We start from the raw sequence: 17,800 nt of genomic DNA on the forward strand, positions 1-17,800 counted from the left end.
ACGTTAACGCGCAGAGGAACACATCAGTCACACCACATGGAGTTATTTTTATTACGGCACGTGTGTGCCCGTTCTGTAACTTATTTCACTCGCAAGCGTGACAGGCGAGGCGTCTTCCTCTCTCTCTACATGGGCCGCTCCCGGGGCCTAGTCACAATATGCCACCACAGGGGGGGCAAATCGCCTTCCTTTCGGGCCGGGGGCAAAGCTTCAGTGTTGGGACCGCCGGGTGGGGTTTCCTCCTGCAGCTGCTTGACCTAGAAGGGGGAAGGGAGGAACAATTAGAGTCAAACTGACTGGAAACTGTGAAGTATCTGCTTTGAACCTGTGTCACATTTACATGCTTTCTGGCTCTCACTACTGCAAAGGGTTTTTTCTATATACCTGCCTTATTTTTATACCCACAGTTTAACTCAGAGAAACAATTCTCCTTAAAGGTTTTCCCGTTCTTAAAACAGCAGAGCCAAGAAACCCTCTGCCCCTGTCCCTTACTCATTAAGCAAAATTGCGACAATTACCCCTTGTTATGGTCCCCCACCTGCACTCCCTAAAAAGGCATTTTTGTGTCTCAGCTAAGAGCTCTCCAAAAGCACCATTAGGAAACCTTAATTCTTCTATGTTAGAGATGTTCATTTTAAAGCCCCCCAAGTAGCAACCAGAACAAGATATAAAGTGAAATCACACGTGAAAACGTGCTCCATTCTGCCTGATGTTGTCCAGTCACCCCCCGGTTCCAGAGACCTCCAAGACTATCCCTGTCCTGACAGAGGACATGTAAGAGACCCACTCGCCAGAACCATGATTTTCTGGAACTTCCTTCAGAAAAAGTTCTGGATTGTGGGCGACCGGCGTCTCCAGCATATGTGCTGTTTAATCATGTCAGGCGGACGAGGTAAAGGGAGAACGTTTCTATGGAGGGGTCACCGGTGACTGACTGCAGAATGAACCTACTGCTCTCCATGAGTAAATACACCCCTGCCCCCTTTCCCAAAGAGGAGACATCCCTTAGCAAACACTGCCCTCCCTGGTCAAAATGACTTTCTTTCCACTCCGCCTTGGCCAAGGACTTCCTGCCGTCAACATCCTGGACCTTATCACAAGCACCCATATGACCTTCGAATCATGAATCAGATATCCCACTGTACAAACACAGTGCCCCTCTCCGGCTCGTGCTTAAATGTCCCTTTGAAGATGCTCTTGAAACTCAAGAGATGGCCGGTTCACAGACCTCCTGACCCAGCTTGCCCTTCTCTCTCCACCAGCCTCCTGTCTCCATGCCGCCTCTACCCACTTAGATCCCACCGGAACAATCACTTGAACAGCCTCTGGTCTTGGACACTCTCGACCGGACAAACGGTAACCACTCACTTCCAGTCTGCACCAGACCGCCTGGATTGCTAGAAAGAAAAAAATGCCGGCACAACTGGTGCCAACCCACGAGCCATTCCCAGCTTCAACCGGGCCTTCACCACCACCTGGCGATCTTCCTATTCCCGGCGTGCTCCTCTCCCGCGGCTACCACATCCTTCCCACACTCTCCAAACAGGCTGCGCCCACTTCATGCCTTCTCCCCCTCGCAAAAAAGAGAAGCCGTCCCGTACAACTCTCCTTTTCCCGTCACCAAAACTTCTGGCCCAAATGTACTTCCACGCATCTTTCGTCCAATTCTCGTGGAGGCAGAACCTGTTCTCCTTTCAAAGGCCTCCACGTATGCCTGGGATCCCATCCCTCTTCTCGAAAGCTTTCCTCCTTGACCTTTTCACCTCGCTTCAATCTCGTCCGTTTCTCTCCCACCCCATCTCTTCATCAGTACACATGCATCCATATTTATCTTAAAAGAAAATAATGCCTCGGTCTCCAGTTCCAGCGAAACTTCTCAAGAATCCCTCGCCCCCAACCCCACAGCTGTCTTCTCTTTGTTTTCCACTTGCTCCCACCAGTGCCATTAATCCCTCCAAAAAAGGCTCTCGCCAAGGCCACTAATGCCCTTCCCGTGGCCGCAATCCGTGGTCATTATTTCCAGGCGTCACTCTATTCCACTTTTTAGCAACTTTCGGCAAAGGTGACCAACGCTGACCGGCCATTCCTGAAACACTCTGTCCTGGACTTGCTGTCACCCTTCTCCCCTGCAGGGGGCTCTGCCATCTCCTTTCCTGACCTCCACAGGTGGGAGTGCCTGTGACTTTGCTTGTCTCTCTCCACTCTCTTAAGAATCACGTTTCTGTGGCTTTATTTTTTAACGTTTATCCATTTATTTTTAAGGGAGAGCACAAGCTGGGGAGGGGCAGAGAGAGAGAGGGAGACACAGAATTCGAAGCAGGCTCCAGGCCCTGAGCTGTCAGCACAGAGCCCGATGTGGGGCTCGAACTCAGACCGTGAGATCATGACCTGAGCTGAAGTCGGCCACCCAAACGACTGAGCCATCCAGGTGCCACTCTGTAGCTTTTAAAACAACGGATATGTAGGGGCGCCTGGGTGGCGCAGTCGGTTAAGCGTCCGACTTCAACCAGGTCACGATCTCGCGGTCCGTGAGTTCGAGCCCCGCGTCAGGCTCTGGGCTGATGGCTCAGAGCCTGGAGCCTGTTTCCGATTCTGTGTCTCCCTCTCTCTCTGCCCCTCCCCCATTCATGCTCTGTCTCTCTCTGTCCCAAAAATAAATAAACGTTGAAAAAAAAAAATGTTTAAAAAAAAAACAACGGATATGTCACAAATTTCTATTTCAAACTCAAATCTTTCCTTTGAGTTCGCAATTCGTACACCCAAAGTCACCTACTGACATCTGCACTTGGGTCTCACAGTATTCTCAAATTTAACCGAAAACCAAGCGCTTGCTTGTCCCTCTGACACCTGTTTTTCCCTCATCTTCTCCAGCTCAATAAATCATCACCAAACTCCAGGTGTTAAAGCTGGAAACCTGGAACTCATTCTCGATTCCTCCCTGTCCCTCACGCACCCCCTCATGGCTGCATCCAGTCAGCCTTCATGTCCCTCCAAATGACATCCTGAATCGGCCCCTTCCCTATCCGCTGCATCCGCCCTGGTGCAACCCCCAACCGGCCTCTCCATCTCTCCCCCCACCCTCTCCAGCACACCCTTCCCACTATGGCAACGCTCAGCTTTTAAAAACGTCACTCAGACCTCCGCAGTGAAAAGTGTCTGAGGCACGGATGGAGAGGAAAGTTAGGGACACGCGGGGATGGCAAGCAGGTCAGGCAAAGGACTGAGGAAGAGGAGGGGAGAAGCAAAATAGCAGAAAACCCAGAGACCAGCGACACATCGCCACCTGTTTGCGTGAAGCCTGTTAAGTGCTACATTTAACACATCTAGGAACATCTAGATATACTAGGAAGTATATCTGGGAGGCAAGGGGCCACGGTGACTGTCATCACCGGAACCTGGGCCTCTGCGCACGGGGAACAAAACCCAAGCGTGCTCCCGTGCCGCCCATGCGGGCCAAGCTCTGCGGCGAAAGGCGGGGAGGACTCACCTCCCGCTCCCAGCTCTCCCTCCGCAGCTTCTTCCACTGCTCTCTCTTGGCAAAGTAGTCTGGATACATCGCCTTCTCGGATGGATGCCAGTCGTCTAAGCACCACTCAGGAACCTGTCCGGAGACGAAATCACCGCGTTGGCCCAAGGGAGGCACTGATGTGCCAACCAAAGGGCCTGCCCAGGAGGCAGAAGGCAAAACTGACGGGATATTTTGAAGCACTGCACACACCAGACCGTTTCTGGCACAACGCAGCGAGCAGCAGAGGGCAGCTCAGAGTCAAAGAGCCCAGGGCCGAGAAACCTCAAGGCCAGTCCAAAGACAGCCGGCACCACTGCTCCCTGATCTGCACTCTTCCTGCTACGTGGAATTGTTACCTGTAATTGCTCAGAAATAGTGAGCACAACCCAAATCGGTTACCTTTAAGATGCAAAAGTGGGTGATATACACCAAGTAATTTAGCCCCTTCCTTTGTCAAAAAGATACCACAAGACTCTGGAGCTGAATTTCGAAAGAAAAGCCTAAATGTCACCTGGGAGAGAGGAAACAGACACCGCAGAAAAGTATTCGCAATTGTCAGAAAGAAGTTGGCCTCCCTGGGGCAGGTGGTTTTGGGGCCAAGGGTTCAGGATGGGAGGAACAGAGTCTGCGACTGCCCCCGCGATGCTCGCCCACCTTGTAGCACTCATATCTCTCGTAGGAGGTCCCTCCTGGAGACTCGGGGAAGACGTACGGCTGAGGGTGCTGATTGTGCCAGAATTCTTCCTCTGCCTCCCTCAGCAGTTGGGTGGCCTTCACCATATCCTTTTCATTCTTATGTTCTTCAAACCGAGCTCTCAGCAAACAAGCAAAGTAGCGGTATTTGTCCCTTAAATCAAAATGGTTTTGGAGATTAGAAATGTTACCTACTCAACTGAGCAGGATTACTGCCTGACAAGAGGCTGTACTTCCACTAAGCCCTTCTGGTTATGTAGCATGACTACCTGGACCTTCCCCAGGCCCTGCCAATGGAACAGCCACATCGTTAGGACTGCTTACTCCGCAGTTCCCCTGCCCCCGACAGTGGGGGGGGGGGGGGGGGGAAACAAAAAACTGTATTAGGGGCATCCGGGTGGCTCAGCTGGTTAAGCTTCTGACTACAGCTCAGGTCATAATCTCCTGAACTCTAAGTTTGAACCTCGCATTGGGCTCTGTGCTGACAGCTCAGAGCCTGGAGCTGCTTCGGATTCTGTGTCTCCCTCTCTCTCTGCCCCTCCCCTGCTCACACTCTGTCTCTCTCAAAAACAAACATTAAAAAAAAATTAAAAACACTGTATTAAATACAACCTAACCACTTTCCCCACTTTCTCCTCCAAAAAAAAAAAAAAAATGCAGATTCAAACAACAAAAAAAGATAATTTGCAAAAGAGAAAAACTATAGCCTCTGTAGGATCATTCAACATGCATTAAATGACAACTTACTGAATTTCCACCTACTTTGTGCAAGGTACTGTGCTAAATTCTGGAGATACAAAGATGAGTAGGAAGGGAGGTGTTACACAATTCTATTGCCTGAATCAGAGACATAGGAGTTTGAATCCTGACTCCGACACTAACTGCAGGATTGTAGGCAAATTAAGGTCAGGTTCTAGAAGAAATGGTAGGCAGAGATCATTTAAAGCCTTTCAATAATCCAAGCCACAGATGACAAGAGTGTGAAGCAGGCAACTGTGATGGTAGGAGACAGGAGAGAGACATTTATGCTACAGAATTATGAGAGTGTCTGCTGAAATCAAATTGCTTGGGACTAAATCTTAGCTTACTCGCCATGTAACCTGGGGGTAATGTCTTTAGGCCATGGGTTCCTCCTCTACAAGTGTTAGTAACAGTACCTAGATCTTAAAGTTATCCTAAAGATCTGACAAACCAAATCATATAAACACACTTCAGACAGTGCCTGGTACCCCCTCTGCTCAATAATGTCAGCTACCAACATTATTACACTGTGGAGAGAATTTACAAAAATCAGTATCCAATTATACACAGCACACAAGTACATGTGTCACTGGCAGAGTTGGTAAGTAGAGAGTATTTGAGAACAATTCTAAAACTTAAAGCTGAGTGGCTGAATAATGCCATTACTAACAATACCATTAGCTGAGACAGGGAATTTGGGGAAAGGATCAGAATGAGGCAGCAGAGAGTCTGGTTTTAAGGCATTAAGACAAGATGAGTTTCAAAGAACAAAAATTGGAAAACAGCTATAGAGACAAGCGAGTGTAGGTGGTAACTCAAGTCCTAGATGATTAGATGAGGGTACCTGAAGTATATACACCAATTACCGAGGACCTGGGATGCAACCATGGAGAACAAAGAGCACTGAGGACAAAAGGAGAAAGAAAAGTCCTAAGAGAGGAGGTAAGTCTTAAAAAAACGCTGAGTCAATGTTATCATAGGAGATGCTTTCATTCTTTCCTCCATGACTATGGACTTTAATATTCCCAGATGCAGGGGAGTCTAGGTGGCTCACTTGGTTATGCATCCAACTCTTGATTTTGGCTCAGGTCATGATTTTGCGGCTGGTTATGTTCAAGCCCCGCATCAGGCTCTGTGCTAACAGTGGGGGGCCTTCTTGGGATTCTCTCTCTCTCTCTCTCTCTCTCTCTCTCTCTCTCTCTCTCAAAAATAAATGAATTAAAAAAAAAAATCCCAGATGCGATTCAGTGTTACCTGAATCCTTCATCTTTGTAAGACTGGTAATTCTCTGTTATCTGTTTACATGTCCATCTTCCGCATTAACCCATGAGCTGCTACAGCGGAGAAAGAGGACTTACTAATTTTTATTTATTCAGTAGCCAGCAAAGAACCTGAAATGCAAATTTTGTCAGATGAATTGATGAGGAAAATCAGGGAAGAGACTAACAATTCCACAACACTGAGCCTGGCCATCTTTCTGTCTAGCAAAGAGAAGCAGGTCAATGGCTTTCCAATAATCACAAATGGGCGATCTGGGCTTCAAGGATACCCTCCCCAACTTTTCCAGACCTACTTGGTTTCCCATCATTTAGAGCTTTTTCCCAGAAGCTCTTCTCCTGGGACTAGGCTTTAGGATTCTGATGAGGCCTGGCATCTACACATCTTGGGTTGCCACCCCACCATGCACTGCATCCAGGTCATGAAAATCTGTATGTCTGAAGACTATGTCCTAAGACTACTCTCGGATGGAGAGAGAGAAGAAAGAAGAGAATTACATGGCTAGTAAAGAATTATGTGAATGTGAAAATACTGGAAAGGGCTGGATGAAACTGAAGAGGAAAGCTGACTCGAGGGGTGAGAGACTGATGATGCTTTAGGGTTAGGCACCTGAGTTTTAATCCTGGCCCAGCCACCAGCTGGAGGGACTTGGCAAATTACTCTCCCTGCCTATTTCCTTACCTGCAAAATAAGGCTAAATAATCCCTGACTCCTAGAGTTGTTCTGAGAACTAAAAACCAACGCACATATTACTGTTGCTTATATTAAGAACAAGAAGGTCACGAAGAAAGCTCTTATTTAGTAAGCGCTGGACTTCCATCGGTATTCCTGAACAGAAAACTGAGGCCTAAGCCAGATAAACAACTCTTCAAGGTCTCGCAGCTAGGGGCGACAAGCTTGGATTCGAACTCGGGCCTACGGCCGGCTTCCCACTTTGTCCTCCTTGTCCTTGAGCCACTCGGTCCCCCGAGGCCTGAGGATCCCCGGGATCCCCTCCCCGCACCCTAGGTCCCCCTCTCCCACCTGTGGACACAATACGACTCCAGGTGGCGCAGCGCCCGCTTATAAAGCCGCAACACCTTCTGCTGGTGGGTCAGGTAGGCACCCGGCGCGCAGAACGCCATGACCGCCCGCTTCCTCCAGCGGCCGCGGGGACTCCCGGGAAGCAGGAGGCCGGGCCAAGGGGCGGGGCGGCCGGAAGGGCGGGACGACGGACGCCACTTCCGCTTCCGCCGGGGAGGAGCCGGGCCGCAGACATGAGTCGCTTCAAGTTTGTGGGTGAGTGCCTTGGGGATTCTTGGGCTTTTCTGATTATATGCGTCGCTCGCCGCGGCCAGGCACCAGGACTTGAGCGCTCCCGCTTTTTGAAGGTTGAAAGGGCACTCCGTGGAAGAGGGCGCAGGGAGGCTTCTGACTGCCGTTAATGTTCTGGTGCTCGGCCTGTGTGCTGGTTTCACGGTGCGCTCATTTGTGAAAATTAACAAACTGTGCAGTTACGATTTATGCTCTTTTCAACGTATGTGTTCTATTCAGTTATAAGAGGAAGCGAAACTACAAAAAGAGAGGCCGTTCACTGTATTCCCCTCCCTCCCATGAGCACCTCCCGCCCCTTCCCCTTCCATGACGGAGAGGATGACAGCTTCAAGGGACCCGTTCACTAATTCATGCGTTCATATCCCAGTTACTGAGCGCCTCTGGTGGGACAGGCACCGGTCTAGGAACTCAAGGCACAAAGACCCTTATCTGCTGGGATGACCATCAGGTGGAGAAAACTAGAGGACACAAATAGTGGAGAGAAGAACAAGTTCTGTTACTTGACGAGTACAATAATCCGTTCACCATCGGTAGAACAAGAGGGAGAATGCGACAGGAACCAAAGGGGGAAGAGTATTTACTGCCAGGCACCTAGGGAAACCTGAGACATTGTGAAAGCTAGGATTGGAAGGGTAATTTGGGACTCACATGTCTGGCTGACTTTACTTTTACTGTGTATAGAGTGGAGCTTCGCTGAAGGCTTTTAACCTTCATGGGTTAAGTAAATCATGGGGTGTCAGTTATGCACCAGGAACCTTGGGCTGTGCGTTATTACAGCAGTGAGTGAAGCTGGGCATGATTCTTGTCATCGTGGAATTTCCAGCTACTTGAAGGTGGGAAAATGGCAATGATCACATCTCTCTTTTAATAAGGCAATCCTGATAGCTACTGTAGGTTTGGTGGGGGAGGGAGAGAGCTAGGGAGACGTTTCCAAGCTTGAACTAGGGCAGTGAAAAGGGAGAGAGAAATACAAGAGATGTCCGTATGCAGCGTTTCGCAGCAGCGTGTTGATGGCGGTAAGAGAGCGTGAACAGTCAGAGATGACTCAGGGCTGGGATAAGTACCTAAATATGAGCGGAAGCATGATTAGTCTGGCAATGGGTAGGAGATGTATCGAGATCCATGTGATTTAGGTTTACGTTTGAGAGTCTTAATAGGACATCCAGCTGAAGACGTTCACTGGGCACTTGGAAATGTAGTGTGAGAGGTCAGGATTATAAATTTAGACCTGAGAGTTATTTATTTTTACTACATTTGTCAATTCTACTTTTCAAAAAAATGTTTATTTGTTTTGAGAGTGCACCGGTGCAGCAGAGGGGGAGGGAGAATCCCAAGCAGGCTCCGCACTGTCAGTGCAGATCCCGACACGGAGCTATAACCCACAAACCGGGAGGTGATGACCTGAGCCGAAACCAAGAGTCGATTGCTTAACCGACTGAGCCACCCAGGTGCCCCAATCAGTTATTTTGAGCAGTATTTTTTACCAAGGACTTTGTGCTAACTTTGTGGAACTATGAAAGAACCTAGTGGCACAGTTAATTTTCAGACCGAAGAGATATGTACAGTCAAGACTTATATGCCATCAAAGCAACTGCAGGGGAGAATGTGTCAAGTGCCACAAAAGAAATTTAAAAATGGTGTAGGAGAGCCTGGGGTGGGGCTGAGGGGAACAGCCCTCCATGGTCGCAGACATTTTCCAGGTGTGGTGTCTATCCTCCTCCCCGCTCCAATCTGTGATATAATTGATGAGGGAGGTGGGCCAAGAGCCATGAAGCAGTACACAAGGAAAAGACTTATTTGTGATATAAAACTAAATCCTTGCCTCCAGTCATGTCTCCTTCAACCCATTGTACATATAGTCTCCAGTGTGGTCTGTATAAAAATCAACTACATTTTTCTTCTGCTTCAAATCCTTCAGTTACTGTCCTCAGGAGAGTTGACGTACCTTGACATAGAATACAAAACCTTTTTGTGTTCTGGTCCTGTCCACTTTTCCAGCCTTATCCCTCTTATTTTTGAAACATTTGGACATGCTGTTTCTTGCCTCTGACAAGGTTTTAGAGTGGCAGTTTGGAACCGTAAAGTCACTTCTCCCTCTAATATCCTACTGACTACCATCTTGCCTGGTTGATTTTTGCTTGCTTTTTCAGACTTTGTAACTACACCTTTTAAAACATTATTTTATAATATTTATGTGTCTGCCTTTCCCACTAGACCACACTTTAAGACAGATAATCAGTAATATTTCTTTGTTTCCCAGGGGCTTAGTACAGTGACCATTCAATGGAAGTAGGGATGGATAAAACAATATATGTAGTTTTAGTACTGTGGTGATAAAATCGATGAAGGAATTTCAACCAGATAAGCTAGGAAAGACTTCTTGAAGAAGGTGGTTGTAATTAGAATCCATTCTTTTTCCTGTAGGATCTTCATTTCGACTTTTCTGAGATAGCTGGTGTTAAAATTTTTAAGTACAGTAAAACCTTGGTTTGGGAGCTTAATTTATTCCAGAAACATGCTTGTAATCCACAGCACTTGTATATCAAAGCAAATTTCTCTGTAAGAAATAATGGAAACTCAGAAGATTAGTTCCACTTAGAAGAAGATTTGTAATATAGTACAAAATAAAAAAGAAAATACAAAATATAAAGAAAAATAAATTAACCTCCACTTACCTCTGGAAACCATCGTGGCTGGTGTGAGGGAGAAGAGAGAGGAGGGTTATTGTGTAGGACGACTTTCACGATCACTAATGGATGCTGACTACAGTACGGCATTAATAAACTCTTGTCATCTACTGTGTTTAATGCAACTAGCGATAAGGCAGCAGAGGGAAGGGTCTATATCTGCGGGCAGCCTGACCTAGAATGAAGCAGAGCATTCCGAAGCTTACTCTTGTATGGAAAACCAAAGGACTGTCCATAGATGCTTTGAAGTGACAAAAAATACACTAGTGCCAATTGTGAGCACCTTCCAGTGTCCTGAAAAATCACTGATTTCTGCCAAACACCGTGGCCTGAGACTGAGCATCTGAGCATGAGAGGTCACCCACAATCCCGCATCGAGAGAGAGAAGAATCATTGGTTCAGCTGTGATCATATGATGTTCAGTGTCATGTGCTACCTGTATTGCAAGACATTGCTCGTTTATCAAGTTAAAATTTATTAGAAATGTCTGCTTCTCTTGCAGAACAAGTTACTCACAATCCAAGGTTTTGGTGTATATCCTTCCCTAGTTGTTTAACACATTTATACATGGAAGCATTTTCCAGCAGTGACAGGAGTGGTGTGTAACTCTTGACGCATTTACATTTCTTTGGATGTTTTGTGTATATGTTTGAAATAATGTAGTGCTCTCTTTAAATTAAGGTATTTTGTTCTCTAAATCTTCCAAAGTAAAATTGGTACTCCAGGAAATCTCAAAATGTTACAAACTCTGGAACACCCCCAGTTTGAGAAGCACAGCTTCAGATGATTCCTGTTCTAGCCCTTCCTCCTGCCCCTCCATGAGCCAATGAGAGCACCTGGCAGTAGTTAGTGACCTAACTACCTCTTGGGGCCACCCAGCTGGGGGCTTTTAGGCACCTAAGATTTATCTGTAGTTGTTTTCTTTCAACAGGATTCTCATCCTGCCCTGTGTTCCTAGAAGCAGGCTGGTTGGGAGTTCTGGCCACCTTTTTTGTATAAATTCTGTTTCCCTAGGGATTGGATCCTAGTTCCTGTTCTTCGTCTTTGATTGCCTTGAGCAACCTAGTCATTCATTCATTCTAAAGTCTCCGTGCCATCCAGTGTGCCGAATGCTAGGAATCAGTGGGGGTCAGAGACCGGGTCGCAGTGTAGTGGTGGAGGCAGCCTCATAAGTGCACTAATGGCTTTACCACAGTTACAGAGAAGGGGACACTGAAGAAAGGAAACATGGTTCTCTGGGTGTTTGGTGAGGAACAAAACTTACTCTGGTGGGTTAGAAAAGATTTCCTTGAGGACGTGACCCTTGAGCTGAGCTCTGAAAGACTGAGTTGGTAGGCAAAATAGGCAAAGAGAAGGTTCGAAACAGCACAGCCGATGCAAATATCCTGTGGCAAGAGGATACGTGGTACTTTTTGAGGAACTGAAAAATGACCGGTGGTCTGGAGCAGAGAGAAATGGGGAAGGGGCTAAGTGGATAGGAGGATGGTAGAGAATGAGCTGAAGAGATCAGCAGAGCCAAGATCATACCATGTCAGGACTTCAGTTTTTGTCCTAAGAGGGAGGAGTGTGATTGAGAGTATCATGGTCTGATTTATGAATGAAAGAAAATTTGGGTCCGGTGGAGAACAGAGTGGAAAGGGGTCAGAGTGGCATCCGGACTGGAATCGGTTGACTAGAGTGTTACGGTAGTTGGAAAAGAGTATACAGGTTTGGTTGGGAGATAAAATCTACCTACTTGGTATGTACACCTTGAGAGAAAAGGCGATGTCCTCGATTGCTTTAGTCCATTTGGGCTGTTCTAACAGAATATCGAAGATTGGATAGCTTATAAACAAATATTTCTCACAGTTCCGGAGTCTGGGAAATCCAAGATCAAAAGTGCTCACGTCCAAAACAGTATCTAATCCAGAGTCATGCATTTGGATGTCCTTCAGTTTTGTATCTAGCACAGAGGTTGGGCAACTTTTTCCTTAAAGGGCCACATAGTATATATTTTTTATTTTGTGGACCATATGATCTCTATTGGAAATACTCTGATCTCGCCACTCAAAAGCAGCCATAGACACTACGTAAACAAATGGGTGTGGCTTTCTTGCAGTAAAACTTTTGGAGACTAAAACTTGAGTTTCTTATAATTTTTATGTATCACAAAATACTTTTATTCTTTTGACTTTCTCCCCCCAGCTGTTTAAAAATGTAAAACCATTTTTAGCTCAGGGGCAAACAAAAATAGGCGCTGGTCTGTGGGCGAGAGCTTGCCAACCCCTTAACCTAGCACATTTCTTTTTTCCTGGCCTTTTTTTCATGGCCCTGTCTCAGAAATTCAAGAGATTGCCGCACAGAAGTCTGTCTTTTGGATTCCTCTGATTGCTATGTGGTGGTAATTAGTTTGTCTCCCAATTTCCTGTATTTCCTGTAAAGTCGAAGTTCTGTCAGAGGGCTAAGCAAATCTGAAACTATTTTAAATGCCCTATTTGCTGTCCTTTTGTATCCCTCAATCATAGGTGACGGTGATAGACATGATTCACTGAGCCCAAACGGTGAGGCATTAGTTTGGAGATGTGGTTTTGTTTGGGCTGCAAGCAGTTTTCCACTCTTGTTTTGAAAAATAAAACTCATTAATACCAGAAGTAGTTTTTAGCAATAAAGCAGGTACTGCTTTTAAAGGCAGCTAGTTTATAAAAAAAAAAAGGTAAATATTACTAATCTTTATAAGATGACATACTCCTAACTGTATAACTGCCTCAATTTCCCCCTAGTCAGAAGTAGCAGTTTCTGCCTTGTCTTTCTTCCTGTTGTGCTGTTACCCAGTCTCTCACTTTCTTAGTTTTTCAGGCTATTTCAAGCTGGAAATTGCTTCTCATGTAGTATTTGTTTATCTTTTTGAGTTTGTTGTCAGTAGACATACTTGTGACAGGAATTTTTTAATTGAAAAGAGACTGTCCCTTATTATGGATTAGGATATTTTGAAGAAGTTGTTAAATGAGTAAGATTTTGACTGGCTTTATTTTCATAATTGTGTCATGAGTTGGGTACAAAAAGATTGACAAAAAGATTGGCTGTTTAATAATGAATTGAGAGTGTTAGCCACCTGAGGTGGTATGGAAGTGTAGCTAATGTTGACTGAAATTCCATGTGTTGTTGGCACATTACAGAAGGTATACTGTGCTCAGTAATAATAGTTAAGTACTTTTTATAGGATTAAAAAAAAATTTTAATGTTTATTTTTGAGAGACAGAGACATGGCATGAGTGGGGGAGGGGCAGAGAGAGAAGGAGACACAGAATCCGAAGCAGGCTCCTCCAGGCTCTGAGCTGTCAGCACAGAGCCTGATGTGGGGCTCAAACTCACAGACTGTGAGATCATGACCTGAGCCGAAGTCGGACGCTCAGCCGACTGAGCCACCCAGGCGCCCCTTTTTAAATTTTTTTTTTTTAACGTTTATTTATTTTTGAGACAGAGAGAGAAGAGCATGAACGGGGGAGGGTCAGAGAGAGGGAGACACAGAATCCGAGACAGGCTCCAGGCTCTGAGCTGTCGGCACAGAGCCCAACGCAGGGCTCGAACTCACAGACCCGCGAGATCATGACCTGAGCCGAAATTGGACGCTCAACCGACTGAGCCACCCAGACGCCCCAGGCGCCCTTTTTTATAAGGATTTTAATTTGCAAAATGCTTTCACATTTATTTTCCAGTTTGAGCCACATTTCATTCCTGGAAGGAGAGATTTTATGCCCTCTCGCCTAGTGAGGAAACTGAGGCTCAGAAGGCTTACTGATTTGCCCAAAGTCATTCAGCTTATTAGTCACAATACCAGGAATTCTTTCTTGTTTTAGAGAAAGAAGGAGAACAAGCAGAGGAGGGGCAGAGGGGGAGAGAGAATCTCAAGCAGGCTCAAGTGGAGTAGAGCCAACGCAGGGCTCGATCTCATGACCCTACTAGTGTCATGACCTGAGCTGAAGTAGAGTTGGATGCTCAACCTGACTAAGCTACCCCAGGCGCCCCTAGGAATCTGACTCCAGAGCTCATTCTCTTTCCAGAACTGCAGTTCCTCCGTTTTATTGTATTTCTTGGAACTTGCTTACAGATTTACTTTTTGGTGATCTGTCGATTTAAACTTTTCTTTGATCCCTCCATGTTGACCTGTTATTTAATCACCCTGTAGGTGTCTGCCGGTGGGTGGATGGGAGTGGGAGGGCCATTGGCCAACCCATAGAGGAGAGAACTTAGAGGAGACAGAAGTGACTCAGAGTCCAGAAAAAGAACATATTTGCCTCTGTAGATGTAGAGGAGGAAAAACTTCCTGTTGCCCTGTTAGGTTCTGTAGCTGGTCTAAGAATTAAACTGACATTAAGACATTAACAGGAGAAAAGCACATACATTTTATTTTTTGTGTATATGGGAGTCTTCAGAAGGAGAATGAAGCCCCAAAGCAGCTGTTAGGCCCTAAAGCATAAGTGGCAATGTGACAAAAAAAAAAAGGGGGGGGGGCTTAAATCGTCTAAGTTGTGGGACAATGACTAGGAAACTAGGGGAAACTAATGGAAGATGATGAGGGTTATTTGGGTTTGTTCATACAGATTCATTTTGTCTTTGACTCCCAGTCTAGTGATGACAGTGCTCCTCTGTTCTTGGTATGGGAGGGTATCTTTAGTTCGGGGGGAGAGCAGAGAGCCTTGCTCACATCTGCTGTTTCTCCAGTGCACTCAGCTTAAAATAACTGATATGCCAAAGTGACATATTTTGGAGTGGTATGTTCTGATCTCCTTCACCAAAACTGAATAAGGTGAGGCATTCTATTCAAAGGCTAGAAAGCCGCTCTGACAACTGGCTAGGGAAGGCACTTCAGGCAAACTGTCAGAAAGAAAAGGGCCACAGGCTGTAAGTCACAAGAGGTTTCTTGCAGAAGAGGGAAGAAATTGGTGACTGAGTCAGTGCAGGATATTCTAAAGGCCAAGGCTCATCTGGGTCCAAAGCTGAATACAGATTTTTTTTTTAATGTTTATTTTTGAGAGAGAGAGAGAGAGAGAGAGAGCAAGAGAGCATGAGCAGGGGAGGGGCAGAGAGGGAGGGAAACAGGATCCGAAGCAGGCTCCATGCTAACAGCAGAGAGCCCAATGTGGGGCTCGAACTCACGAACTATGAGATCATGACCTGAGTGAAGTAGGACACTCCACCGACTGAGCCATCCAGGAGCCCCCCAGATACAGATTTTTGAAGTCTACTGTGACTTGGGGCCCAAAAGACTGACCCACATCTGGAAGAAGTAGGTTCTCAGAAGTAGTGGTATCACCTGGAATTGGCTTCAGCCATATCTGCCTCAGGGTCAAGCCCTGAAGAACAGTTTAGCATCCAGTCCAGTGAGGGATGAGACAAGGACATGGAAAGGTTTCATAAACTGAGCCTCCAAGCTAGTCTTGAGGTTGCTTTTTGGTTTTTTCCAGGTTGCTTTTAAAATGAGCATCATGAAGTTTACTTGTTAAATTTGCTTGCTTTTTTTCCCTTTGTTTTTCACTTTGTGTTGTAGTAAAAGGTTGCTTTGGAAAAATACTAATCTCTTAGCTGTGCAAAGGAGAAATGGGTAGAAACGATGCAGACTGAATCTGTGCTCCTAACCATCATCCATGGTGGGTGATTGTAGACGGACCCCTGTGAAGGATTATTCTAGGCAGAAAGACCTCCCCTCTCTCCTGGGTTCCCCTTCTCAGTCTGCACCGTTCCCTATCTAATTTCCTTTCCTTAATTGAAAAAAAACTAGTTGCTGAATTCTTGTGATCTGAGCCATCCTACTGCACACCTATATTGAATTTGTAGTATTCAGTGTTTGTGTGTCCATGGTCCTTTTAAAGGGTACCAGTTCCGAATTCATCTCCTACCCTGTATTGACATATATACTGTTGCTGAAATATCTTTGATGCTTTCTGCCTTTTTTGTTGCTGTTTTCAAATACCTGGGATAGTCTCCACATCGTCTCTTGGATTATCCAAACTCCCATTCATTGTCTAAGGTCTGCCTTAATGTTGAAGCAGCACAGCTTACTGAGGGCCAGGTTGGCAGAAATCAGAGTGAGAATATCCTCAGAGGAAGCTGAAAGTAAGCAGAACTAACATAAGGGTCTGTTGGTAGGCAACTGCCCCTTATCGTTGTGAACTTGTCCTAGTTCTGAAAGCTAAAGGGAGTGTATTTTAAATAAGGAAGGCATTATTATTGCCCATGGCCGTCACAGTCTGACTTCACATCTTGTTATTCCCCTGGCTCCCGTATACTCTACAGCAGGATTTGTCAAGAAAAGCACTTGACTTGGGGGGGTCAGATCATTCTTTGGGAAGTTATCGTGATCATCGTAGGATATTTAGCAGCATCGTGGCCACAAGCCTGGGTTGCCAATAGCACTCCCTCAGTTGGGACAACTAGAAATGAATACAGACATTGCTAAATGTTGTGCAACAAGGGAAGTTAGAAGAAGAGAAGGGCTGCAAAATTGCTCTCCACTGAGGACCACTGCTCTACAGGCACAAGGAATTTCTTTCTTCTAGATGCAGAATTTCTTTCTTCCACACATCCATGTTGCAGAATGCCCTTTCCATTCATCAGTTTGCAAGCTTTAGCTTTGTTCAAGATCTAGCCCTCCTGTGAAGGTTTTCTTGCCAAAACAGTTATTGCGCCTTCTTTGTGCTCCCAAGCACATAATAATTATTTACAAACTTAACACGTATAGAGCTCCTACTATGTGCCAACCATTATACTAGGTTCTAGGAATACAACAGTAAAGAAAAATATTCTTGCCTTGTGTTGCTTAGTCTAGGCTACTGGATCACAAATTATATATTAGTTACCATATAGACTATGAATTCCTGGAGGGCAGGGACCAAGTGTTGGGTCTTACTCATTTCTATATCCCCTAACTCCTTACATAGTATTTGACACAGAGATAGATGCTCTTCATAATATTTGGTGAATAAAAAATAGTTCATTCCACTCTCTGCATCTCGACCTACATTGCCTCAATTCAGTTTCTCTTCGTTGTGAAAATGAGCTCTCGCCTATTTCCAAATGAGATAAACGGATTCAGTCTGCCCCTTCAAATCCTGCCTTCTGCAAAGATGCCAGAATGAGATGTCCAGAAGACCACTCTTACTGCTCTGCCTAAAACCCATCTGTGCTTCTTGTTGCATCCGGTATTTTCAAGACAGATGTCTGTAACATAGCTGAGTCTGGACTTTCTGGCTACTCCCTTCCCTATCATTCTCTCCCAATAGCCAGAACAGTCTATAGCTCTCTACAATCACTATTTCACACCCCGAATGCATTGTTCCTTCTTCCTCTGTCTGCATTTCCCCTCTTCTATTGGGTAACTCTAACTTACCCTTTAAGATACAGTTCAGGGGTCCCTTCTTTCTGGAAACTTCTAGGCCACCTACCAGACTAAGGTAGTTGTTCCTCTTCTGTGTCCCACAGTGCCAGTGTCTACTTATAATATTTCTTAATTGTCTGTAATGCGTCTGCCTTCCCAGTTCTGCAGGGAGTTTCTTGAGGGCTGGAATTATATCTTACTCTTTGCATCCCGGGTGTCTAGCAC

At 45.8% G+C, this 17,800-nt stretch overlaps 2 protein-coding genes across 3 annotated transcripts in view; one reads left to right on the plus strand and one right to left on the minus strand.

Annotated features, from left to right (window-relative positions):
• Nucleotides 1-27: 27 nt before the first annotated feature.
• On the minus strand, nt 28-7,400 carry NDUFB9 (NADH:ubiquinone oxidoreductase subunit B9). Its single transcript, XM_025922609.2, has 4 exons — nt 7,244-7,400; nt 4,163-4,355; nt 3,488-3,601; nt 28-257 (listed from the first exon to the last, which is right to left on the minus strand). The coding sequence occupies exons 1-4, from the start codon at nt 7,342-7,344 to the stop codon at nt 126-128; spliced, it is 540 nt and encodes a 179-aa protein (XP_025778394.1). The 5' UTR covers nt 7,345-7,400; the 3' UTR covers nt 28-125.
• Nucleotides 7,401-7,422: 22 nt separating this feature from the next.
• The window catches only part of TATDN1 (TatD DNase domain containing 1), a 56,399-nt gene continuing 46,021 nt past the window's right edge, over nt 7,423-17,800 (plus strand). For both annotated transcript variants that reach the window (XM_086695062.1, XM_025922613.2), the window contains exon 1: nt 7,423-7,498. In XM_086695062.1, coding sequence (XP_086551188.1) covers nt 7,477-7,498 — 22 coding nt within the window. In that variant the 5' untranslated portion in view covers nt 7,423-7,476. The remainder of the gene's footprint in view (nt 7,499-17,800) is intronic.

This window comes from Puma concolor, chromosome F2 (assembly GCF_028749965.1).
Source record: "Puma concolor isolate L17-30 chromosome F2, mPumCon1.1.hap2, whole genome shotgun sequence".
Lineage (NCBI taxonomy): Eukaryota > Metazoa > Chordata > Mammalia > Carnivora > Felidae > Puma > Puma concolor.